Source organism: Erythrolamprus reginae, chromosome 1 (genome assembly GCF_031021105.1).
Source record: "Erythrolamprus reginae isolate rEryReg1 chromosome 1, rEryReg1.hap1, whole genome shotgun sequence".
NCBI lineage: Eukaryota > Metazoa > Chordata > Lepidosauria > Squamata > Dipsadidae > Erythrolamprus > Erythrolamprus reginae.
In genome coordinates this window covers 122,186,039-122,213,921 of record NC_091950.1, presented here as the reverse complement: position 1 = coordinate 122,213,921, position 27,883 = coordinate 122,186,039, and the positions used below count along the sequence as shown (strand labels likewise).

At 38.1% G+C, this 27,883-nt stretch overlaps 1 protein-coding gene across 1 annotated transcript in view; it reads right to left on the bottom strand.

Moving 5' to 3' along the window:
• SCUBE2 (signal peptide, CUB domain and EGF like domain containing 2) overlaps positions 1–26,479 on the bottom strand; it is a 58,878-nt gene extending 32,399 nt beyond the window's left edge. Inside the window, exons 1-8 of the mRNA XM_070743592.1 lie at positions 26,372–26,479; positions 21,066–21,188; positions 17,374–17,499; positions 15,075–15,209; positions 11,266–11,391; positions 9,265–9,381; positions 6,437–6,526; positions 4,571–4,708 (exon numbers count right to left, since the gene is read on the bottom strand). Of these exons, the coding sequence (XP_070599693.1) occupies positions 4,571–4,708; positions 6,437–6,526; positions 9,265–9,381; positions 11,266–11,391; positions 15,075–15,209; positions 17,374–17,499; positions 21,066–21,188; positions 26,372–26,465 (949 nt within the window). The 5' untranslated portion in view covers positions 26,466–26,479. The remainder of the gene's footprint in view (positions 1–4,570; positions 4,709–6,436; positions 6,527–9,264; positions 9,382–11,265; positions 11,392–15,074; positions 15,210–17,373; positions 17,500–21,065; positions 21,189–26,371) is intronic.
• Positions 26,480–27,883: the final 1,404 nt, after the last annotated feature.

Below are 27,883 nucleotides of genomic sequence, written 5' to 3'. Positions count from 1 at the left end.
TTTTCTTTTTTGAATATTCCGAGTGGGCTAGCAGGGGATAGGGAGCGCGTGCACCTCCCGTTCTCCCCGACATTCAATATCACCTTCGCCGGCCCCGCCTCTCCTCCAAACCCCCTTGCTGAGAGCCCGGGGCGAAAGTGCTCTCGCAAAGGTGAGGCGGGCAGGGCGTGCGCGCGTCATCGCTGAGAAGAATGGAGAGAGAACGAGAGTGAGTGAGAGCAACAGACAGCAAGATAGAGAGAAAGTGAGAAAGAGAGAGTGAGAAAGGGGGGGGAGAGAAAGAGATAGCAAGAGAGAGAACAAGAGAGAGAAAGAGCGTGAGAAAGAAAACAAGAAAGAGTGAGAGAGAGAGAAAGCAAAAGAGACAGAAAGAAAACAAGAGAGAGAAAGTGAGAAGAAGAGAGAGAAAGAGGGGGAGAGAGAGAGAAAGAGAGAGGGGGGAGAGAGAGAAAGAGAGGGAGAGGGAGAAAGAGAGAGGGAGAGGGGGGAGAGATAGCAAGAGAGGGAGAGAGGGAAAGGGGGAGAGAGGGGGAGAGAAAGAGAGAGGGAGAGAGAGAGGAGATAAAGGAAGAGGAGAGAGAGAAAGGAAGAGAAAGAAAGAAAGAGGGATAGAAAGAGAGAGAGAGTGAGAGATGCTCAGTGGAGCCTTTCTTTGAAGTTGCCTTTCTTTCTTTCTCTTTCTTGCTTTCTTTCTTGCTCTTTTTCTTTCTCTCTTTTACCTTCCCTTCCTCTATTTCTTCTTTTCTTTCTCCTTCCTACCTTCTTCCCTTACTCTCCCCTTTCATAAGTTTCCTTGCTTCCTTCCTCTGTTCCTGTCCCTTCCCCTTTCTTTCTTTCTTTCTTTCTTTCTTTCCTTCCTTTCCTCCCTCCATTTCTTGCTTTCCTTTTCCTTCCTCCCTTCCTTCCTCCCTCATTCCCTTCTTTCACTCCTTCCTCTCTTACTCTCCCCTTTCACACCTTCCTTGCTTCCTTTGCACCCTTCTTTTGTTCCTGTCCCTTCCCTCTTTCCCTTCCTTCCTTCCCACCCTCCGTCCATTCATTCACCCATTCCTCTCTTGATCGCCCCTTTTACGGCGCCGCTGACAGCTAGCTCTCCCCCCCCCCCCCCACCGGGCCATGGAAAACTGGTCTAGCTTAAAGCCGGTCCCTGGTGCAAAAAAGGTTGGGGACCTCTGCCCTAGGCCATTACAAGTTATGCATGGGTATGTTGTCTGTATGTTTGATTTTATAATAAGGGTTTTAATTGTTTTATTAATTGGATTGTTATATGCTGTTTTTTATCATTGTTGTTAGCCGCCCGAGTCTACAGAGAGGGGCAGCATACAAATCCAATAAATAAATAAAATAAATAAATAAATGTGATTGTGATCTAGGAGCTTGTCGGCCGGCTTGCATGTATGGCAATCTTAATTCCATGGTTACACCATAATCATTTGTGACTTTCCTTGTTGAATTGTCACAAGCCAAATCAAACCTGTGGCATAGGTTGCAACTTGCTCTGATAACTCTGCCTGGCCTCCCTGTGCTTGCGCTATGCCATCCATCTGATGGCCTCATTGCACTCAAATGTTATACAGCCCTTCCAGTCTCTCCATCTGTCCTGTCACACCATCTACCTGCTCACCTTCATGTGCTTGCACGTGGCCTGTTCTAGGCCTCTCACAACTCAAATGCAGCTTGCTCTAGCCCTCCCAGGACTTCCTCCAACCCTGTCACTCTCCTTATCTGGGATATGTCAGGATTAAGCATATGCTGAGGTAATATCTCAGTGCAGAAGGAAGGAAGGAAAGGAAGGGAATGCTGAATCATTCTGAGTTAAGTAAGCATGCAGCAACCTGATTGGGTGATAAGTATTTAAATATGTAAGAGCTTTAGTATTGCTCTCTCTCTGATTCTCTGTGATGTGTGTTGTGTGCTTCGTTCTCCGTCCTCTGATCTAAAGTTCCTGTTGCTATATCAAAGTATTGGACTGTTGGTTCCTGTGAGTTACTGTAATTGAGATACTTGTAGTGAGATACTAGTGTGATGTATGTATAGTAAGATAGAATACAGGTAGTAGTGTAAATAAGAAGTAAATATATTTTTGCAAGACTTCCTGCTGCTGCTGTGTTTCATTGAAGACTTAAACTCCATATCTACTGGTCTGTGGCTGGCTGGTTGGGTTGGTTAGCTGGTTGAGCTGGCTATCTTCCGAAAGTGCAGCTCTGACAGGATAGTCATTGCTCCCCGTTTAACAACCCATGCATTTGTGATTATAATTTATTTATTTATTTATTTATTAGTTGGACTTGTATGCCGCCCCTCTCCGAAGACTCGGGGCGGCTCACAACAAGCAAAACAGTCACAACAATCCAATTAATTAAAATATTTAACGATTTAAGAAAAACCCCATGTAATAGCAAACACACACACAAGCATACCATATATAAATTAACGTGCCCAGGGGAGATGTTTAGTTTCCCCATGCCTGACGGCAAAGGTGGGTCTTAAGGAGTTTTCGGAAGGCAGGAAGAGTAGGGGCAGTTCTAATCTCCGGGGGGAGTTGGTTCCAGAGAGCCGGTGCCGCCACAGAGAAGGCTCTTCCCCGGCATTGACGGGACCCGGAGAAGGCCCACTCTGTGGGACCTAATCGGTCGCTGGGATTCGTGCGGCAGGAGGCGGTCTCGGAGATATTCTGGTTGCCGTTGCTGATAGATGCGGTCACATGACATCAAGCTTTACAACCAAATCTCTCAGCAGTGGAGATCCTGATTCCAATTGCTATTATCATTTGTACTTGTTTTTCTGCACCATAATTTATTATAGCAATTTACACTGAAGTTACATATTCATTTATAGTTGAAGAGAAAATCCTTCCTAACATAAAAATTAATGGAAAGGAATTTGACACAATTAAAATCTAACTAATGGTGTACCGAATAATATCTAATCAAATAGCAATTCCAATGCCAAGTTAACTGCTCCAGCATTATACCCAATTCTTCCATAGAGCAACTGCTTCAGAGCAGAATTTAGCAACCTTCCTTTCTATTTTGAAAAATGAATCTCCTCACAGAAAGCAGGCATAGAAAAGAAAACTAGCAGTCAGGCGGTAGGGAAAGCAAGTAGGATGCTTGGCTGCATAGCTAGAGGTATAACAAGCAGGAAGAGGGAGATTATGATCCCGCTATATAGAGTGCTGGTGAGACCACATTTGGAATACTGTGTTCAGTTCTGGAGACCTCACCTACAAAAAGATACTGACAAAATTGAACGGGTCTAAAGATGGGCTACAAGAATGGTGGAAGGTCTTAAGCATAAAACGTATCAGGAAAGACTTAATGAACTCAATCTGTATAGTCTGGAGGACAGAAGGAAAAGGGGGGACATGATTGAAACATTTAAATATGTTAAAGGGTTAAATAAGGTCCAGGAGGGAAGTGTTTTTAATAGGAAACTGAACACAAGAACAAGGGGACACAATCTGAAGTTAGTTGGGGGAAAGATCAAAAGCAATGTAAGAAAATATTATTTCACTGAAAGAGTAGTAGATCCTTGGAACAAACTTCCAGCAGACGTGGTAGATAAATCCACAGTAACTGAATTTAAACATGCCTGGGATAAACATATATCCATCCTAAGATAAAATACAGAAAATAGTATAAGGGCAGACTAGATGGACCATGAGGTCTTTTTCTGCCGTCAGACTTCTATGTTTCTATGTTTCTAAACTAAGATTGGTACATGGGATAATGCAGCATTAAGAACTGAGTCAGTTGATGTCTCTGAGCAGGGTGGGAAGTGATCTTATAGAGGAAAGGCTTCCAGAATCATAGACAGTATAGTATTACTTGAAGCCAAGGAAAACACCTCTGTGTGAAACAGGGAGAATATTAAAACATAAAGTTGGCCAGAACAAGCAGTCTGCTGCATATACCCTACTTGCAGCAATGAACAGTTAGACTTCATTATTCTTTCTGAAAATTAGATCCCTCTTACTCTAGGTATCTCTAATTATATTTTCTTGGAATTAAACTGAAAGGCCACAATAATTTAAGCCTATACCCATATTTTGTTTCTCCTTGACGCGCCATGTGGATGCGCGCACATGCGTAGCGCTAAAACCCCAGCATGCGCAGAAGCAAAAAACAAGAGAGCCAGTTCAGGAGCATGGCATGCCTGGGTCGCTGCCAGTTCTAGCGACCCAGGCCACCAAGTTACTACCAGTTTCATAGAACTGGTCTGAACTGGGAAGGTCCACCTCTGAAGTAATTGTTATCAATAAGTGTTTTGTTAGAGGATGTTACATGCAGGAGTAATTTAATTTAGTCTGATATATACAGAGGTCCTTTGCCTCTAAACTTTGGAGTTGTATTAGCACTGTACAATCTACAGGACAGAAGTAACAACTCTGAATTGAATACAAAAAACAAAGTGAACTTTTCACATACATATTTCAGCATAGGAACAATCAAAGTAATTCCTTGTATACTGTTTTCCTAGTTCAAATTTTCTTTTTGTACAGGTACTGGCTTAGCAATATTGCATTTTTCTGGGATTTTAGAGACTCCTCTCTAGATATTTAGCTTACATATTTCAATGAATACTTTACCTTTACATGTTTTCCCATCAAGCTGAAGAGTAAAGCCGATAGGACAACTGCAGTGGACACCTGTTGAAGTGTCCTTACAAGTACGATCACAGCCACCATTATTTACTGCACAAGTTTCTAAGGAAAAGGAACACAATTTGACATTTGCAGGGGGAAAAAACCTAGAACACAATTTGAAATGAGATATTTTTATTTATTCAACCGAATGAATTCTGATCAAATTCTAATGTTAAACCAACACATCCAATTTTTTTTTCCAGAGATTATCTTAGGGTTGAACCATGGACTTCTTGGTGATCTCTAAACCAAGTTGAAAGAGCACCAAGAATTCCAGAGACATTTAGGCGATAAATAACTTCAGTTTTAAACATTTTTAAAAAATCAAGATAGGTTAACTATAAGAATTTACCCACAGATAAGTATTCAGTTCGGCTTCCATGGGAATCCGAGAAAATCTGTACGGGATCAGGCCAAAGTTTCTATTCCACAAACTGCATTTGATTAACTGTTCCTATCTGCATTTCCTAATGACTAATATTCAATGGTTGGTATTTAGAAGCATGTTGCCTCTGATAACATTATACCTACCAAAATGATACATAGTACTCTAGTTTCATCACATGGGCTTATAAAGGCATTTAAAAGCAGTATAGTAAGCTTACGACTTCCTGACTTCTGTTTATTAAATTTTGAATGCTACAGATATCTGGTTGCTGTTTTAGATATGTATAAAATTCCACCGATGCACCACTAGGATCCTTTTTTTATATTTAACATCCTATTCACCAATTTAATGGCTATTCAGGCCTAGTGGACATTCTTTTCCTCTAAGTTTGTTAAATGAAAAAAATATTGTAGGCAATTTTCAGATCTTCCTTCAATGTTCTCTATAATTCAATCTTCCCACAATAGCTACATTCCTAGGCTGCTGTTTTTCATTGATGTATCCATATATTTCCTACATATCAATTTGTTTGTTGGGGCATATCCTCATTGTCATAGCATTTTAGCTGCAGCAAGTGTACTTGATTATTCCTCATTGTATGTCGATATCCCACTTAATCTTAGAAAATTAGGCGGGACAATAGGTATATACTGAGGAACAATCAAGTCATTTTGACTGGCTAATTTTCTCCTGAAACATCCTCCATAGTTTGCTGTTTTTAAAAAAATAAGTTTTATTATTTGTTTGTTTGTTTAATTGATTGGATTTATATGCCGCCCCTCTCTGAAGACTCAGGGCTGCTCACAGCATGTACCAAAACAGAACAATAATATGAATACAATTAGTAATACATTAATTAGTAATACATTATTAAATTTCTGCAAAGAATAAAAAAAATTAAAATGTTTGTAACTGTATCGAAGAAAATAAAAATTTACTTTTTTACCTTCTCTCTCTTTTTCATTTATCCCTTGCACTTTGCTCCTCCTTATTTTTCATTCCTATTTTTTTCTTTTCTTAATTTCATTCTTTGAGAAATTTTAATAAAGTATAACTAAAAATAGTTTCACTACCTTTTTCCAGAAATATGAATTAGCGCTATATGTTTCTACATATTTGAAACAGAAAGTGCAACAGTAATCAGCAAATAGCATGGTACTTCAATGAAAAAGTTTTTCTGAATATATTTCATGCCAACTGACAAAAACAGAACATGAGAAGCTCTGTAATTGCAGGGACAATTGGTGTCTACTATATAGAAATTGTATTAATTTCATTAGGTGGAATAAGAATTTTCAGTTCCTGTAAACTCATTACACAGTGGTGATTATTCCTGCTATTCATACAGCAAAGCTTGGAAATCTCTTACAAATAGCTATCAGACCTGAACATTTCTTTACCCATAAGCAGTCGCCGCTTCACTCGTTTGTCTGCATCAGTTCCTGCCGTAACATTGTTTTCAGAGATCTCTGTGGCTGCTTCTACTCTTTCTTAGTATGGAAAAGAAAATAAATATCAAATGATCAGGCAAGGAGTAAAAACTAATGTTCTAGACCAGAGGTCAGCAATCTTAAACATGCAAAGAGCCATTTGGACTTCTTTCCCACAGAAAGAAAAACAACGGGAGTCACAAAACCCTTTTGATATCTAAAATGAAGATAACACTACATATATCTTTTTTTTTAACCTTTATGCTATGTATAAAAAAAGGTACTGTGTTGCATTTATGAAACCAATGACCTGCTACAGAGAAAACACATTTTTATTTCTGCATGCAACAAAACATTTTGAACTCCGGAAAGAAAGATGGATGAAAAACTCAATAAATTATGTGCCGGGAAATGTCACACACATTGGCAGTTGTGATGCATATTTTGAGCGACAGGGAGCCAAAGCAGAGGGATAAAAGAGCCACATGCAGCTCCAGAGCTGAAGGTTGCAGACCCCCGTTCTAGACAATAGATTTTGGTTAAGAAAATAATTATCTACATGGTAACTTCAAAGGGATTTTCATCACTATCATGGCAGACTTTACCTTTACTTGACTTATAGGTTCACCCCCTTTGGACACATAGACCATGTTTACCTGGTTTTGACTTGGCATGTTGTTTTAACACAACTTTTGTAAACCACGCTTAGCCTACTGTGTAAATCCCACAGATGGTGATATCAGTAAACCATAGTTAAGTAATCCTGTATGACCAGCTCATATATCCCAGTTTGATACATGCTATATAAAAGAAAATAAATTATCATCCAAAATGAAGGATTGTAGAAAGTAGGTTTTGTTCTGGCTCAATTTTATATAGAATGTGTTTTTCTAGTAAATGTGTTTTTAACTCAAAAACCTTCCTAAGGAATAACGAGTTTCCCTTTGCTTATAAAATACATTGTATTACAACAGTTCCTTTGGCAATCTTGGGGGTTTTTTTCTCTCTGCCATAAAAATTGTGTTCTTTCCCACCAGTTTCCAGATGATTATTTTGCAATGATTTTTAGAATTCTCCTGCTGCTATTACACCGATATCTCCTTTGTCATACATGCTTTGTTATAAGCAGCAAGTTTAATTTACATACAATACCTGATACAATGCATGATTACTTGCAGAATTCATTAGCAGTAAGCTGGACAATCATCTCATAGGGGTGTCATAGTAGTGGATTCACTGAGTAGGTGATTAGACTAGGTGATCTCTAGGATCATTTCCAATTTGTAAATTTAGGAGTTTTTGGTATAATGGCCAAACATGGGATTTCTTGATATGTTGATATTTTAATCAATTTAAGTATTTAAGCTTTAAGGAGCGTTGGTGGCTCGGTGGTCTAGTATTGCAGGGAGACTGTCCACAGCCTTGAGTTTGATCTTGCCAGGGTTCAAGGTTGACTCAGCCTTCCATCCTTCTGAGGTTAGTAAAACGAGAACCCAAATTATTGGAGGAAATATGCAAATAAAGCTTCTAAGCCACCCATGCAGTACTGTAAAGAGCTATGGAGCAATATATAAATCTAAATGCTATTACTATCAATTCTTCAAATGAAAGCACCAAAATTCTGAAACCTGAATTCACTGAAAAACATAATATTAACAGCATTATAGTACAAATAACGTTTACTTCACCCTAATCTTTGACCTAAATACAGTATATAATGTCTAGTTTATTCATGATATTAGTTACAAGTTCATTCTAACCTTGTTACAAGAGAATTTATGATGGTATTTGTAATGTTTTCAACTATAGCAGAGTTTCTAAAGTATGGAATAGTTCTGTAAATTCCAGGGAGATATTCAGAAATATATCTACGGTACTTTGAAAATAATTCATGTTGAACTGTATAGAACAATGGTCCCCAATCTTGACAACTTTTAAGACTTGTGGATTTCAACTCCCAAAGCTGGCTGAGGAACTCTGGGAGTTGAAGTCTACAAGTTTTAAAGTTGCCACAGTTGGTGACCCCTGGTATAGAAAACAGCCAGACATCAGAAGTTGACCATAGGGAATGTTTACGACATTTTGTATTATGTCATAATGTTTTATGCTAATTTCTATTTCATAAAATATTTCATAACATTTTCGAAATTTAATTTCCCTGGATTTTGGATGTGTCAGTAAACCAGCCCATTTGAGATAACTTGATTCAAAAATTGTTACCTTGCAATGCACCAGTTTGCCCAATTAAAAGCTACAGTTTTAGCAGTCTAAGGGAATATTTTAATTCAGGGATCCCAACTGCTGGTCCAAGGACCGGTACCAATCCGTAGCCCATTGGAAACTGGACCACACATATGGCAGGTTAGGGTGCAAAACTTAATTTGCTCACGCATGGGATTAAGTTGTCTGCACAAAACCAGTCCCTTCCCTCCCCTGCCTGCCGCCACCACCGCTGAACAAGAAAGGTTGGGGATATCTATTAATGGAAGATTTATTTATTTGTTTGTTTGTTTGTTTGATTTATATGCCGCTATTATCATTAGTGTCATCAATTAGTCAGGTGCATCATCAAAGCCCATTGTTAAGTGCATGTGCTGTGCATGTGCTGTTATGTGACTAACCCAATCCAACACATTTCTCCTCCGCAAGCAAACTATTTGGACTTTCTGCAATTTTTAAGTGAACTGTAAAAAAAAAAAAATCTATATTTTTATTGAGAGAAATCACTCATTCAGAAACTGTCACATGTTTATTTACAACCTGTCTACACATAATGTAGCAGAAAAGAAGTGAGATACCAATACATGTCTTTCCGCTGGCATGCACTGTGTACTCCGGATGGCATCCACAGACAGGCCCATCTTCTGCATCTTCACAACTGTGCTGGCAGCCTCCATTTCCATGATTGCAAGTCACTGGAAAGTAAAGATCCAATTAAACTTCTGAAGTATTTATAACCCAGGAGAAGAGCCTTCTCTGTGGCGGCCCCAACCCTCTGTAACCAGTTCCCCCCAGAGATCAGAATTGCCCCCACCCTTTCGTAAGCTTCTTAAAACCCACCTCTGTCGTCAGGCATGGGGGAATTGAGATATTCCCTTCCCCCCAGGTCTATACAATGTATGCATGGTATGTTTGTGTTTATGCTTTGCTTTCTTAATAAGGGGTTTTTAGTTACTTAAATATTAGATTTGTCATTCATTGTTTTGTTATTGCTGTGAGCCGCACCGAATCTACGGAGAGGGGCAGCACACAAATCTAATAAACAAACAAACAAACAAACAAATAAATATCATTCTGAATTCAGGACCTCTCCCCCTTGACTGTTGCATCTTTGAGTCCTATATGATTGTTGGCCTATGAGCTACTTTAACAGAAAAATTATCTATCCTTCTAACATAATTCTCAAATGAACATTTATTAAATGCAAGGGCAGCAACAAAATTAAACAATAATAGAATAACAGAGTCGGAAGGGACCTTAGAGTTCTTCTATCTAGGCCAACTCCCTGCACAAGCAGGAGACCCTACTATTCCAAATACAGTACAGTATAGGCATTCTTTAACAATTAATATTTGGCAATTAAATTAATGTTGTTTTTGAATTTATGAATTTATTTATCAAATTTATATGGGTGCCCATTGCCCATCTCATAAGAAATGATCCTTATACTATATGTTATACATATTAATTAATTGTTAATAATTAATACTATTAATAATTATTAATAATTTATAAATAGCTATTTAGTTATCTAATAGTCAACATAAAATTTTAAATCCATTGATTTACATTGTATAAAATTGATTTAAAAAAGTTATTGTAGTAATGCGTACGGAGATTCTCAGTTGTCCAGGTTGTCGCAAAAGTGCTTCTTCAAGAGGCAACTGGACTTTCTTTGAAGACATTTTACTTCTGATCCAGCTAAGAGCTGAAGAAGCTTCTTGGATCAGAAGCAAAATGTCTTAAAAGAAAAAAGCCAGAAAGTCTAGTTCCTCTTCAAAAAGCAGCTTTGGGTTACTGTGGTAATGTACAGGCATATTTTTTATTTCAGACTCAAATCTAATATTTAAAGATAGCACTTTTTCTCAGGCATCAGCTTTCATTTAAACCCGCAAGATTTACTATGAGTATGACACTGTTGAGGCCTTCCCTTGCGCGCACTTTGATATTGCACACATGTATAAAAGATATGGTGCTTCAACCAGGACACTATATCCAACATCTTACAGATTTTCATACTCTTCTGTGGACACCCATGCTCTCGGCTAAGCTGCATGGATATTAAATATGGCAGTGCTATTCAGTGCTATTCAAAAATGTAACTTAGCTTAATTGAGTTATAATAACTTCTGATAGGTTGGCATAGGTATAGTATTGTAGATTTATTCTTTGATTAGAAAGTCAACCAGAAGACATAATATTGGATTCAAGATTGGATTCTCGCAGTTACTTTATATATATCTTTGGCTACTGAATTCTATTTCCAAAGCTCTAGTTAAAATTCTACAAAGAAAGAATAACAGAGTTGGAAGAGATTTCTTCTATGAAGAAAGATTGGCAGTCTAAACACATCTCTAATGCATGCCATCTACCCTGTACTATCAACCACGCGTACCATCTGCGGCATCTGATAATCATGAAAATTATCACAAGGCAAAACTTTAGTGAGCAGAAGTGAACAAAAACCAAGTGAACAGTGGAAATCTTTTAAATCAGAAGATAATTAGAGAGGTGCTTAGCAATTCCTTCTGATCAGAAGGGCTGCATAAAGAGTCAGGTAGGTGTAGAAGGTTGCATACAAATGCAGTCTCTTTGGTTCCTGGCCAGTTCAAATCCAGGTCTGCATTCGCAGTCCACTCCTCCTTTTGGCGCTTCTTTGCAGATATGGGCACAGCCATGATCCTTATTCATGCAGCTCACACCTTCTATAAAACAATCAGTGTGGATGTATCAGTATTCTCTGAGGTTGTTAAATACAGACAACAGATTCTAGATATTTATCACCATTTAATAATTAAGTGGGTCATGAGACAATCAATCCTATATGAAAAAAGGAATAAAACTTGTATAGCAAGAGTATAACAGTATAGGATGCACCCCCTTCAAAGTTTAACTAAATTTATAAATCTGTTATAAGTTTTAAAGGGAAAAATGGGGTCATTAATTGTGAACTGGCATTACTTTCACAATGTTTAATGGAATAGGGTGAGCTGAGAGGCGAGTTGGAAAATACAGTAAGCAGAAGATGGATCCTCGATATATTTAAAATATACTATACCTCAATAAATACTTAATTCCTAACAATATATTCATTCTTGAAGAGGACAGACAACTAATAGAACTCAAGAATTCAATAAATGTTTAGAAAATACCAACATGGTCACTATTATAGACGCACATACATACATATGAGTGAGACTTTCCTTCTCATTAGATTTTGATGGATAGGTACCGGTAATTCTATGGCCAGTCTTTAACTTGGACCAGATAAGCATATCTAATTTTAGAAGATTTATTTACTGAAAGCTTGGTCTTCTCTAAAAGTCTTGCTTCTGATTCATGAACTTAAATGTAAAATTAGGGAGAAAGTCTCCTTGAAATTCATCCTGATGCCTACTAAACATGAAGAAACACACCCACCATATAAAGAATGAAGCAGCTTGTTCTTTCCCAGTCTAAGATCTGCCTGCATCTTCTACAAACAACATTTATCCAGAGAAAGAGTGCTACTGATTTATTGTTAGCTACAGAAGGGAGAAATGCTTCATTCTAAATATATAGATGCATGGAATTATCCCTTGTCCTGTTTTATTTCTTATAATGGACTCAGCGAGCAAACATATATTTCTTCAAGTCTAGATTTTTCTTTAATATCAGCATCTAATCAAAGAGACTTAAAGGAAATTCACATGAGAGACTTTCTATAATTTCTGATGACCACGCAAAGCATATCAATAATACTGAACAAATTTCATAAGGAAATCTTATTATAGATTCTCTTTGGGAATATTTTGTTTTATAAGAACGGAAGCTATATTAAAAAAAAAATAGTTTACCCCCTGTCCATTAAATCAAATAATTATCACACGCGCACACACACACAAACACATACCTTCCCATATCATACCAATAAAGTAATAAATATTCAATGTGGAATCATTTTTATAACCCAAAGTGTGGGCGTAGATTTTGCTGTGAACTTACAATTAGGAAAATAATTACCTTGAGATGGATCAGCCTTTTTTTTAGTATTTCACATATGCAAACAATTATCCCTGTTTAATATAAGAAGGAGAAGCAAGTCTCCCAGATCCCACATTAACAAAAAAGAAATATATTGTAAATTCTGGAAATGAAGTTTCCAATATATTTTCCCTTTGACATAAACCTTCATGGTGGGGAGATGTGGGGACAGGGGGATGGACATCTTCTAAATCCACAGGGCATTCAAAAAGGTGCTGATATATGTGAGACTAATTTACAGACTACCTAATAATGATGCATAATTCATTATGCGCATCAGGAGCTTCTCATTCCAGCTTGGAAACAGTAGATAAAACAATGTATAATGCATTCCAAACCAAGCTGTCCTATAATTTGTGAATTAAGTTTTGTTTGGTATTACTTTCCTTTTCCCAAGGAAAAACTGTAACTAACATCATGCCCTTAGAAAATTCTGAAGCTTTTTAATAAGCTGTGCTTTTATTCCAACATACTTCTTCGAAAGTGACTCTGACTAACAAAGGAATAGCTGCTATATTGCTTTGATTATTCTGCTCTACTGGTTCCTTGATTTCTTTCCCACAGTGAGAAAACTAGGAATACAATGATGTCTTCATCCAATCAGAAACACAAAAGACACAAAAATCCATATTAAACCCACAAATCACTATTATGTTGTTAGGCCATCTTTTTCTATTACAAAGGATCACAAATTAGTCTTATTAACTCTTCTGTTGTTTGGCATTTGAAAGGTTCAACATGCCAGTAGTTAAAAGACCTATAAAAAGCATTAAGAAAATTAACAGCTTAGCTTCTGCTAATAGTGTGATTTCTTTGTGCATGCTCAGAAACAAGAGTTATACTGTATAAGCAACTACTTTGGTAAAGTTTAGTGAAAACACTAACTTTTCAAATAGGGAATTCTGATTTACTCATTTCTGCATAAAGAGAAAATTATTCCCCTGAAAGTTGTAGTGCAAAGGGAATAGCCACATGCTGAAATACTGCCTTTCACCATATATACTTTTACAAATATATTACCACCATTAAATGCCTTTTGATTGAAAGAGGTTGTAAAATTAAGAATTAGTTTTTTCCTATCAATTAAATAACATTATAGAAACAAAGAAGAACAATTAATCCTATTTCAATAAAGACCTTAAATTTTGAAATTCAAAAGATACCATCTTTATAGTGATAACATTTTCACGAGGAGTAAATAATGCAGCTATTAATTAAGTTAATTTTCTCTTGCAATCTGTAAAATGAAAGTGAATCCTGTAAACTTGTACATAGCAAGTAGTGACTTTGATTTTGCAGCTCATCACCATCAGTTGCTTTATATCACCAGTAGGTTTTATCAATACAGTGGTCCCTCGATTTTCGCGGGGGATGCGTTCCGAGACCGCCTGCGAAAGTCAAATTTCCGCGAAGTAGAGATGCGGAAGTAAATACACTATTTTTGGCTATGAACAGTATCACAAGCCTTCCCTTAACACTTTAAACCCCTAAATTGCAATTATTCATTCACTTAGCAACCATTTAGATTATTACTCACCATGTTTATTTATTAAAGTTTATTTTAAAAAAATATTTATTAAAGGCGGACGAAAGTTTGGTGATGATGTATGACGTCATCGGGCGGGAAAAACCGTGGTGTAGGGAAAAAAACAGCAAAGTATTTTTTAATTAATATTTTTGAAAAACCGTGGTATAGCCGTTTCGCGAAGCTTGAACCCGCGAAAATCGAGGGACCACTGTACAAGCTAATTTTATGTGCTCTGAAGATTGTACATGGTTTACAGTACTTGATTATTTAAACAAACTGTGACACAGCACAAAATGGCCAAGCTTTTTTTTATCCTATTGTTTTGGGAATGCTCATCGACAGTAAGTTTCAAGGCTCCATCACCAAGTAGAAGTTCTCTGAATTCCTGCTTTGGGCATGTAAACCACAGTTGCTCCAACTAGCCTTGGAGAAAAAGAAGAGTGCCTTCACACAGAGGAAGAAGCAGAAAGTATAAATGAGGAATGACTACCAATTTTGCACCCTTTCCCCCACTATCTTAGAGACTGTTGCCTGATTTTAATGGCATCCATTCCCAAGATAGAATAAAAATTAATTCCTAGCCATGCATCACTGAGAAGTTATTGTCTAATGCATACCTGCCTGAGCAGAATCCGTATAATGTAATAGTTAAAAACAGGCAAGAGACAAGCTACAATTTGTCCTTTTATCAATAGCATATCCTATAACATCTTTAGAAACTCCGCTTACTGTGTATGATCATTCCATACAACCACATGATTCAAGAAAATGGATTCTGAATGGTGGGGAAAAGGAAGAGCCTCGTGCATGTTTTTGTAAAAATGAAAATGCTTATACCTTCTGAACGGTGAATGCAGGTGTGCTGATTATCGCTGAGGAAGAATCCTTCATTGCAACGACATTCATAGCTACCCACTGTGTTGATACAAGCATGTTGACAACCTCCGTTATTGACCAAGCATTCATCCGTATCTGGAATACACATGAAACCAATTTTGAACCAACACCATGTAAGCTTGTAAGTCACCCAAATTCACTTTGCAGCGAGATGGATGGCAAATAAATAAATAAGTCTATAACAGCTACACACAAATAGCCCATCAAGTAGTAATGAACTAAATAGCCAATTGGTTGGATAGTTGCCCTATTTTTCCTATCACTCCTATTCAGACTCAATAAAACTTAACACTATACAGATATTTATTTTTCTGAAGAAATACAAAGTTTAATTTTTTCCTTAAGCTGCCCACTAAAATTGTTTTTTCTAATTGTTATAATTTCATGAATAAAACTGCAGATATTTTTCCTTGAAGCCTATTTAAAACAGGCATATTAATCTCAGGACTAAATTACAGGATAACAATGAAGATGACGACAATAACAACAACAATAGAAAAAAACAAAGTCAGATCATCAACTATTTAAGTTTTTTTTTTCCTGGTAACCCCACCATCACTGTTTGTGTGATGCATTCATTCTTTGCCTGCCTAACAATAGATGTACAAATTCCATAGGTACTAAAGATACACAGTAGTGGCTAAAATTGTGGAAACCTTTTGTGAAAAATGTATTTTCTAAAACTAGCCAATACCACAACACCACCTTTTTGGGAGTACTCCAGTACCATAAAAGTATATATATCAATGGATAGATAATGTAATCAAAAATGTAATGAAATAACTTTTATGAAGGATTTGCTATTAGAATAGCAGTTATCAAAAAGAAAAGTGAAGCATAATATACAAAAATTATCACCACGTCAATTAATACTTAGTCGGGTAACCTTCAGCATGAATATGCATGGCCTTACAACATGTTCCCATGGAGTGAATCAAGTCTTCTAGTTCTGTAACTGTTATAATCCAGACCTTCGGGACTGGGCGGCATAGAAGAATAAATAAATAATGTGAAACCAAGATTGAATGATTCCTTCTATTAACTGGGTCTTCTTACTGGGTCACTTCTGACTAACAAGTTTCTTTAGTCAGCTCCATAGATTTTCAATTGGGTTAAGGTCTGAGCTATTCCCAGGCCATTCTAGCAGTGGAATATGATTACCCTGAAACTTCAACAAAAAAAGTGGTGCTATCAAAATTCAAAAATACACTTTTCCAAAAAGTTTTCCACAAATTTGGCCACAACTATATATGAGAAAAGTATGACTATATTAAAAATCCTTGTCATATTATTCTCTCCAGGCTACCTTTTGTTTATTGTCCTTTGACTTCTAGAAGAAAGCTATTGCCTATTGCTCTCTTCAGCATGCAGCCTCAAAAACATTTTGTTTGGCTAAAGTAGACTAACAAATGCCCACTATATTCATTGATGTGGAATGGAAGTGGGATTGGGTGGTGGGGACAGGTAGACCAAATCTGCCCTGTGGACAGAAAGCTCCTTGTCAAGCCCTTAATATGACCTAACATTGTAAATGTAAACCAGACTGGGCCTGGGACTCACTTATTCCTTTTCATCTGTGGATTGGGCTCAGGCAGAAAATGGGAAATTTCCAATCACTACAGTTCAGAGATGTCATTTAAAATCCAGCTATGATTAGCTGAAATAAACAACCATTTATTTTGCAATTTTTAAAAATCATGGTTAAGGTTAAATGATTGTGATTAACAAATGGTGATTTTCTGCTCTTTTCATAAATACACGTAATAACTAAACAATGTCGCTTGGCAGGACCCAGGGGAAGAGCCTTCTCTGTGGCGGCCCCGGCCCTCTGGAACCAACTCCCCCCAGAGATTAGAATTACCCCCACCCTCCTTGCCTTTCGTAAGCTGCTTAAAATCCACCTCTGCCACCAGGCATGGGGGAATTGAGGTACTCTTTCCCCCTAGTCCTTTACAATTTTATGCATGGTATGTCTGTACGTATGTTTGGTTTTATAATAAGGGTTTTTAACTGTTTTAGTATTGGATTATTATTATATGCTGTTTTATTGCTGTTGTTAGCCACCCTGAGTCTGCAGAGAGGGGCGGCATACAAATCCAATAAATAAATAAATAAATAATAATAAAATAAATAACAAAGATGTTATTTTGCTGAATTAGCATTTCAGTTCATCTAAGGCTAGGCACACAATAAATATGTCAGTACATAATAACTTTGGGGGGGGGGGGCATATCCTTACCAAGACAATTATGACCATCCTGAGCCAACATGAAGCCATCATAACATATACAGCGATAATTGCCTGGAATGTTAAAACATTCATGGACACATCCTCCATTGAACTCATTATTACATTCATCAATATCTGGAGAATAAAGCAAAAGCCATTTGATAGATACCTACTTGTTTCTTATAGATAAGTTGTGACAGGATTAAATTATCTGTATGTTTTTAATAAATCATTTCAACTTTGCAAATAGCGTATTTTTTTCAAAAATAAATTATCTAAATCTTCTCATGTCCAGTACTGCTTCCATTCTGTTTGTTCAGTGTATATAACTGCCCATCTTACATATGTGATTCCTGGCAGCTCATGGAGTTAAGCAAACACATATAAAATACATAAAGTAACAAAAGGCATGACTACAATAGTGTGCAGAGGGATGCAATCCATTTGATTATAGAATAACCATTTGGTAGGCTCCATACCACCACTGCCAGACCTTGATTAGGAGCTGAGGTGGTTAGAGTGCAGTACTGCCGGCCACTTCAGCTAACTAATAGCTGTAGTTTAACGGTTCAAATCTCACCAGCCTCAAGGTTGACTCAGCCTTCCATCCTTCCCAAGTTGGTGAAACGAGGACCCAGATTGTTGGGGGCAATATGCTGATTTTGTAAACCACTTAGAGAGGGCTGTAAAGCTTTATGAAGTGGTATATAAGTCTAATTGCTATTGCTATTGAGGCAAGTTGGCAAAAGCCACATCTTAACTTCCTTCCAGAAGACCAATAAGGTCAGGGCTAATCTGATTTCAAGGGGGACAATGGTTCCAAAGGTTATGTGCCATGTCAGAAGAAGGTGTCCTCTTAGGCCTTGTCAGGTATCATTCCTTAGAGAATAGGATCTACAATTTGCCTGTTGTGCTGGTCCTTAGGGAACAGGTAGATGTAACCTGGGAGAGAAAGTCCTTCAAACAATCTAGAGGTGGACTCTTGCCTCACAATCAGGAGGTTGTGAGTTCAATCTTAGGTAGAGACAGGTGTAGGTCTCCTACTTGGGCAGGGGGTTGTACTAGATTGCTCTCCTATATCTCCTATACCTTTCTTCTATTCCTATATCTCTTCTTCTGTTCTTTCATTGATATGTTCTATTACTATACCTTCTTTTCTATTATTTCTTAGATATATTTTACTATGAGTATCTCCACTATAACCTTCATCATGTATTTTACTATGTGTATATAGATATATACCCACTAAAACCCTCATTGTGTATTGGACAAAATAAATAAATAAATACATAAATAAATACATAAATAGATTATGTGCAAGGTCCCTTCCAACTCTGTTAATCTATTAACTGTTAACCCAGCCCCATGCCATGTAGGGCTTCGAATTAAGTCTGGAAGCAAATTGGTACCCAATGCAGTTCCTATAGCAATGGCATAATATGTACTAATCTAGGAACAAGCATTTTGCACCAGCTAAAGCTCTTGAATGCTCTTCAAGGGCAGCCCCATGTATAGCCCATTACAATAATCAATGCAGGAAATGATCAGGGCATGAGTAACTAAATGTAGAGCCTGCTGATCCACTAATAGGGGCAATTGGTCCACAACCCAAGGAGTCTGGAGGATCTCTTTTTTAAAACAGCCTAACAACCTCTCAGAATGGTATGGTTATGATCTAGAGGTTCAGCACAATGCAAGGATTAAGCAAAATTTATTAGTATCAGTTGCTTCTTTGGAGTTAAATGACAGTGGCCAGTATGTCTGGTTAGTATTACCAGATTAAAGACATCCCCTCTCAATACTCTCACCCAATAGTTTCATTAGGATGTTGAAGAGCGGGCAGGGGTGGGGGGAGAATTCTATATGACATTCTAAATGCCAAACAAGTATTTTCCAGAATGAAGTTTTTGACACAGACAAAATCTCAAGTTTCACCATGTGGCCCACTATACAGTGATATGATCAATTGTAGCAAAAATAGGAGGAATTGAAAGTTTTAGTTTAGTTTCTATATAAATCATTCACCCTGATGTTCAAAGCAGTCTCAAAGTTCTATCTTGGTCATAAGCCTGACTGAAACAGAGCTATTTGATCTATAAGTATGTAATTGTGAGATAATCACCTTCTCAATCACCTTTTTATAGAAATAAAGTTCTTCAGATTGGCCTAAAGTTGCAAAGCTTTAGACTTAAGTTGAGAACCTTTCTCTGGTGTCAAAAAAGGATTTTATCATACAGTACAAAATGCATATGTATCAATAGGTATGCAAAATAAAATATGAAAGTTATGGAGGTTGATAATTTTTTTCCCCATATTTATCCTGGATGCTGCAATTAGAATGGAGTTGGATCTGTAATGCAGGTATACATACAGCTCTCTGCCTACATCCTCTTCATCTTTGCTCATTATGTCCCCTGGGTCATCTTTCTTTCTTCAATCAATGCAATCTCTTATGCCTTGCCCTCTCACCCAACCTTAAAACAGTCCACTTATCAGCTGACCAATACTTTGCAGGGAAACAACTTTAACATCTTTGAATCAGCTAAAAACAGCTGTTTTTTTCCTTTCTCACACACAAAAAACCCCATAGGAGCTCCATAAATATTCTCCATTTTAATTTTCACTGGTGTTTCAAATGAGGCAAACACCCCTCGCTTTACTATTCATCACCATATTAATCTTAGAGCATATACAGAGTACCATCTCTTACAACATATAACTAACTAACCTGCAAGGAACTGGGTCACAAGATAGAAAGTACCAGATGGTGTAAAATACTGTTGTAAGCCGCAAACTTAGACTATAATAAGGTATTTTTTTCCTGTTTAGGATGTGATTTGGTGGGTGGGAAGTCGAACATCATTCTGAGCAATATTATGTTTACTATTGATTTAACATGTTATATGAATAATGATTTATCACTCTGTATTATGTGTTAAGATAAACATTGTGCAGCGTTCAACTAATCGTTGTTAGAATAATGATTTAGCACAATATGATTCTGTATGTGCATACATATATTGCAAAGAATATACAGGTAATCCTTGACTTACAATTGTTCATTTAGTGACTGTTCGGAGTTACAACACCAAAAAAAGTGACTTATGATCATTTTTCACAATTATGACCATTGCAGCATCCCCATGATCACATGATCAACGTTCAGATGATTGGCAACTGGTTCATATTTATGATGGCTGCAGTATCCTGGAGTCATGTGATCACTTTCTGACAAGCAAGGTCTAAACTTTGTCTCACTTAATAACTAAAATTTTGAGCTACCTGTCTGTCTTATCATGTTGACCAACTGGAATGTTTTGAAGCAAAGAAATAAATCACTTCTTTTTTTAAAAAATGTGTTTTTATTTGAATATGGAATAGGATTTTAAGCATTTCGCAATCTAGAAAAATAACTGTATGGTTTGAAAAGCGGAAAACTGAACAGCCCATTCAAGCCTCCTGGGGAAAGAACCTGAAATGCACTCACTTATAAGATACAATCAAGAGATTGTTCTAAACCAGGTTTTATGAAAGTGTGATGAAGTAAAGTTTAAATTAGGTCACAAAAATTGATTACCATAATACTGTATACTTAAATAACCCCATTTTACGAATACTTGCATTTTGTCACTATTATTCAACTAGGTATTGAGAACAATCATATTCAGTCCAAATCAGCTTTATGGTTTTACCGCACTCACCTTCACATGTCTTTCCTTCTCCACTGTATCCTGGCTTACATGTGCACTTATACAATTTCAAAGTATTCTGACAAATGGCATCTGGGTGGCAATCATCAATTCCTTGTGCACATTCATCAACATCTGTGCAAAGGGAAATGAGAGTGACAATGTAATTAAAATTTACAGCAGTAACCTCGTATATGCAGACCACAACATTTGATTATAAGTAATAGCTAATAGTATGACTTCTACAGGCACCGTGGCTCCTATGTTCATTATCCCAAATGGCATATATAAAACTAAAAAAATAAACAAATATTAGTTTTAATGGGTGAAAATGGGTGAAACCCTAATGGTCTGATGTCTTCATACTTCATGATGAGGATCCCAGTGGCGCAGCAGATAGAGTGCTGTACTGCAGGCCACTGAAGCTGACTGTTGATCTGTAGGTCAGCAGTTCAAATCTGGGTAAAATGATGACCCCGATTGTGGTGGCAATATGCTGGCTCTGTTGAAAAGTGCTATTGCTAACATGTTGTAAGCCGCCTAAGGAGAATAAATGAATGAATGAATGAATGAATGAATGAATAAATAAATAAATAAATAAATAAATAAATGGTAGCTGGGGCAACATGTCTTGAGACTTTTCATCCTTGGGCATTCAAACAAGTGGATAGAATACTTTTCAATATTGTTGTAATCATGGGCTTGATCCATGCCCTCCTCAGCACTTTTGTGAGATCTCCTTGTTGAGATTGAGAAGGCATAATTGAACTTGAAAGTTGACCAATGTCTGTGCTTAAGTCTAGATAAGATGCAAATTATAGCGTTATCTACAAGAAGAAGATAGAATAATTAATCAATGGAATAACTTGCTTCCAAAAGTTATGGGTGCTCCAACACTGGAGATTTTTAAGAGACTGGACAACCACTTGTTTGAAATAGTATAGGGTTTCCAGCTTGAGCAGGGGATTGTACTAGAAGACCTCTAAAGTCCCTTTCAACTCTGTTATTCTGTTTTGATCATCTAATAACTCACATCATTCTCTCCACCAATCTGAACTGTAATACATTCTACAAATAGCCAAAACAGTAATTGGTGGAGAATGTAGCATACTGCCATGAATATTTATATCAATACGATAGGCCCTACATTAGCTACAAAGTGCATTCAAACCTAATATGGACCGTTTTCTGTCTAAATTTATTTATTGGCTTGAAGATCAGTACTTGGTGCAGGCTCCATACTGCCTATCTTCAGGCCGATACATAAATATAGTTTAATGAAATATCATCCAATTATCCATAATGTTTATTTTTATTTATTTGCTTATTAAACTCTATGTCATCCATCTTACCAAGGCAATTCTACGCAGCTTACACTACTGTATAAAACATTAAAGCAATAAATAAAGAGCTGCCTTTGGGGCTGAGTCCTCTACCAGCTGAAGCTTCTGGATATTCTTCAAGAGTAGCCCCAACTAGTAGGTGATGCAATAGTCCAAATGTGAGATGACCAGGGATTGAGTGACTGAGCTCAGGAACTCGAAATCCAGGAAAGGACACAAGTGGCAAACCACTTGAAGTTGCACAAAGGTTCTCTTAGGCACACTCGTCACCTGCTCATTGAGCAGGAGTTGCGAGTTTAGAAGAACCCCCAAGTTGCATATCAGCTCCAACTGGGATATGCAATCCCGCCCAGAACTAAAAATCTTAATGTCCCAGAACCCAAGCTCCATGCACCCAAAGTCACTAAATCTTATCAAGATTCAGCCAAAGTCTGTTGTCTCTTATTCAAATATCTACAACCTCCAGGCATTAAGAGAGGGCAGCAATATCATCACTTGGGTCACCAAAGATGGATATATAAATTTGATGACGGATGATCCCACCCAGAGGTTCCATGTAGATGTTAAAAAGGAATTGAGAAAGTACCAAACCTTGCAGCACTCCATTATGGAGAGCTGTGGATTGGAAGTCCCACTCCCTATCAACTCCAATTGGGACTAACCTTAGAGAGAGGAGCCAAATCAGCACAAAACTGCATCACCTAGTCCAGGGATAGGCAAAGTTGGCTTTCTATGACATGTAGTCTTCAACTCCCAGAATTCCTGAGCTAGCATGATTGGCTTGGGAATTCTGGGAGATGAATTCCACAAGTCATAGAAGAGCCAACTTTGCCTACCCCTGACCTAGTCCCAAACTCTGCCTCTGGCACAAAAGAATTCTATGGTCAATGATACTGAAGGCCACTCAGAAGTCAAGAAGAACAAGGATGGATGAACTATTCCATCCTGCTTTCACCAAGATCATCAACATAACTACTAAAAATATTTTAGTATCTTTTTGAAATAAGCAATGTGTTGAAATGAAGGCAAAGAGTGAGAGTCAAGACTCACTGGTGAATAAAAATAATCAGGATGGCAATTGTGACCATAGAATTACATGCAGAAATGGAAGGGACTTTGACCCTATGGTTATGATTACATCTTGAATTTTTTAATCCCACCCGAGCAATGCTGTGGCAAAGAACTGTGGACTTGTCATTATGGCATCACAATTAAGTAATGCTTTGCTGTAAGCATCAGTTCCTATCACTGACAATACAAAAAAGTATTGTGATGTCACTACATGTTCTGCCACTTTATATTTCCATCACAGCATCACACACATGTAAGCCAAGCTTATCTTGTAAAACATATTTTGAAACCTGCCCATCAGCTCTCCTCAGAAGGGGCTGACCAAATATCTTATCCTTTCAATGTCATCCAAATAGATATATCGATTGATTTCTTTTTTCAGTTGCCATTTAATTTGCTTGTATTCAACTGATTTTTTTCTTTCTTTTTCTCTTTCACATTATATTCCATTGAATAGTAGATTTTTCATTAGCATTGTATAATTTTGTCTCTGCAAGCAAGTTCTATAGGAATGGTTCCGACCAGCAATGTGAAAAATATTCACAATGATGTCATAATGATGAATCATATTCCATGTTATCATTATGCTTTTTCCATTTGAAGTATCAAAAATTCAGGCAAGTACAGGGATGGGAATTTATATTGTCCTACAGTACTGTATTGCAAATGTTCCATCACTTGTCTTAGAAGCTTATAATATGTCACAAGGACTCAAGTTCAACTTGAAAAAGGCCTCAACATTTTATGCTCACACATCAAAAAAATCTAGACATGTGTATAAAATGTGACTTGACAATTATTCTATATATTTGCAAGGCAAGATTGGAGAAAAATTCGCTATGAAAGTGTGTCTAAGAACCACTACTTATTTGATAGGACAGAATCACTTATTTTACACACAAGAGGAAATTATTTTAAAATCTTTTTATTTTTGGATTCTTGTAAAGTCCAATTGGATTCTATACATTCCATGTTACGTGAAGCATTTACTTACAAAACATCAGCTGTATTCAGCTGTATTTGTTTATTTATTTAATTTGATTTATATACCGCCCCTCTCTGAGGACTTGGGGTGGCTAATTCTATGTACTACTCTGCCTTGTTCAAAGCACAATATAGTTTCCAAAAGGCCCTACCAAGAACCTTTTAAGAATTACTTATCTGCACAACTCTGTGATGTTCATTCAAAAATTAGCCCACTTAGGTTTAAATATATTTAATCTTCAGTAACTATAGGTTGGATCACTGCTCTAGTTTTTCTTAACTTCAATTGGCTAGAAATAGGACTGAGTTTCCCCCCAAAGCACAGCACTAAAATGCAAAGCACTAAAAATAGATGAAATGTCGGAATTTAGTACTCCCATGTCAAATGTAAGCACTTAAAAACAGATGAACTTTATGCAAAAAGGGAATGTAGACCAACTGATTTGCTAGATAACTGCTGCCCATTTCTTTTTTCTTTTTTGTCAATTTTTTTATTTTTCTCCATTACAACACAGATTCATATGTATATACCTTAAAATATTAAAAATAACATTCCTAATTACAAATTTTTGTCAATTGTTCAAAACTCCGTATTCTGTTCTGCACTTACATCAACCAACATCAGTCTTCCCCTTTTTTTCCATTTTCTTGTACTCCCCTCCCTCTCTCCCTCTCTTCCCCTCCTACCTATTTACTCCTTCACTCCTCCTCTACCTCTCTCTCCTTCTCTTTCCCCCTCTACTCCCTCTTCCCCCCTCTAGTATTATTTATCCTAACTCACCTCATGATTGGCAGTCTGATGTTATGTATAAAATTTAAGACTAACAATATCTCTTCCAAAGTTATTATTATGTCAATAACATGTGTGTGTGTGTGAGTGTGTGCTTTTGTAGATTTTCATGGTATAGGTATGTAGGTCTTGACATATTCCTGTCTTTTCCCCTGCAAGATAAGCCAAGATTCTATCAACTTTACACAGGAAAGGACCCGAATATGCCAAGACACTATCCTCCCCCCCACACACACACACACACCACACATACACACCTAAAATAAAACTAGGTATAGATCACCCAAAAGAAAGCTACCTCCAAGAAAGTCTAATTTTGTCTTCTGGGTTCTCCATCAATTAAACCCACATTTTAACTGCTGCCCATTTCTTAACATCCGGAGCCTTTGCCCCTAGGGAAGCTTATTCCACCCACATCCCATCTCAGAAGCCTGAGCCACACAGTATACTGTTTTGTTGCCAAAGTGGGGGAAGAAAAAAAAACCCAGACAGGTTTCCTCTTCCCAAATTTACCTGTGGGCTCATTGTACCAAACGGAGGAGGAACTCGCCTTTAAAATATACTGCTCAAAAAAATAAAGGGAACACTCAACTAATGCATCCTAGATCCGAATGAATGAAATATTCTCACTGAATACTTTGTTCTGTGCAAAGTTGAATGTGCACACCAGCATGTGGAATTGATTGTCGATCAGTGTTGCTTCCTCGGTGGACAGTTTGATTTCACAGAAGTCTGAGTTATATTGTGTTGTTTTAAGTGTTCTCTTTATTTTTTTGAGCAGTGTGTACCTTTCTCGATGTAACAATGCGGTGGATACTTAAGGGTCCAATAGTGCCACAAATGCTGGCTGCGTAGCGGGTTCCCAAAAAGGTTTAACTCCCCAACACAGAAGGCAGGAGCTTCCCCGCTTTCGGGCAAGGGGGCGCGGACTGACGCCAGACAAGCTCTGCTGCTCGACCCGGCCGGCCGCCAGCTTAACTCGAAGCGCTCCACCTGGATGGCCATTTATTAACGGCGAGGTTTAACTCGCGAGGTGCCCAAACGCAGCGCAACAACCCCTCGCTCGCCCTACTAACCCGGGAAAAGAAGCCCCTTCATCGCCCGCCCGCGCACAGCGGCGCACAGCTGACCTTGGGGAGACGCGGTGGGCGGCAGGAGGAGGAAGAGGAGGAGGAAGAAGAAGAGAAGCGCCTCGGCGGCGGAGCGAGGGTGTCCGGACCCCATTCGGTCAGCTGGAGCTGCCTTGCCGAACTGCTCTGCGGTTCCTGCTCTCGGCTGCCCCGGGTGTCGCCCCCTGGGTCCGGCCCCACGCGCGCGTCCCAAAATAGGAGGCGTCTGCCGGAGGAGCTGTCCCACCCCGCGGCACTGCCTCCCCTTCCCTCACGTGCGAGCGCTGCTTTGGCGGGGCGAGGGGCGGGCACGCGCCCAGGGAGGCGCCCACCCACCGCCTCTCTCCCCCCACCGCCTCCCCCCCCCCCCCACACATTTTTTTTCCCGCGCTTCCGCGAAGCCCTCGCGCCGCGCTTCAGAAAGAACTACTGAGGGACGCCCGGATCTCTCTCGTCTAAATGCTAGTTGCGTTAAGTGTTGGGATTCTTCTCTCTCCCCCGCCTAAAGTAGCATATTCTAAAGAAGGGAGCATTTTCCGTTACTTAACACGTTTTGGGTTTTTTTTAGCAAAAGCCGAATCACTTCTGGCTTACACAAATTTGAGAACGGCTTCGGTCATGGGTAGAAAATTGGCCTTTAATGCTAACGTTGCAAACTAGAGGCTAAAACGTATGAAGAACGGTTGCAGGAGCTGGGCATGGCTAGTTTGATGAGGAGAAGGACCAGGGGAGACATGATAGCAGCGCTCCAGTAAAGAAGGAGGAGTCAACCTATTCTGCAAAGCACCTGAGGGCAGAACAAGAAGCAATGGGTGGAAGCTGAACAAGGAGAGAAACAACTTAGAACTAAGGAGAAATTTCCTGACAGTTAGAACAATTAATCAATGGAACAGCTTGCCTCCAGAAGTTGTGAATGCTCCAACACTGGAAGTTTTAAAGAAGATTTTGGATAACCATCTGTCTTAAGTAGTGCAGGGTTTCCTGCCTAAGCAGGGGGTCAGACTAGGAGACCTCCAAGGTCCCTTCCAACTCTGTTGTTGTTGTTATTATTATTATTATTATTATTATTATTATTATTATTATTATTATTATTATGGTTGGTGGCAGCTTAATGATGATGAGGCATTTGAGTTTATTACCCTTCCAAAGGTTCCCCCAATTTTTTAAAAAATAGAATAAAACTATTGTCACTTTAAATGTACATTAATCAGCATGCGTTACAATGAAATTTTATTGCATTCCGCTTTCAAAATGATAGCCGAGGTGCCACAATGGGTAGAGTGCAGTACTGCAGGCCACTAAAGCTGACTGCTAGATCTGCAGTAAGTTCAAATCTCATCACCGGCTCAAGGTTGACTCAACCTTTCATCCTTCCAAGGTGGGTAAAATGATGCTGGCTCTGTTAAAAAGTGCTATTGCTAACGTAAGCTGCCCTGAGTCTAAGGAGAAGGGTGGCATTTTTAAAAAAATCAAATAAATAAATATTCACGTACACATATATGACAGAGAAACACCACAGTCTAGTCCAAATGT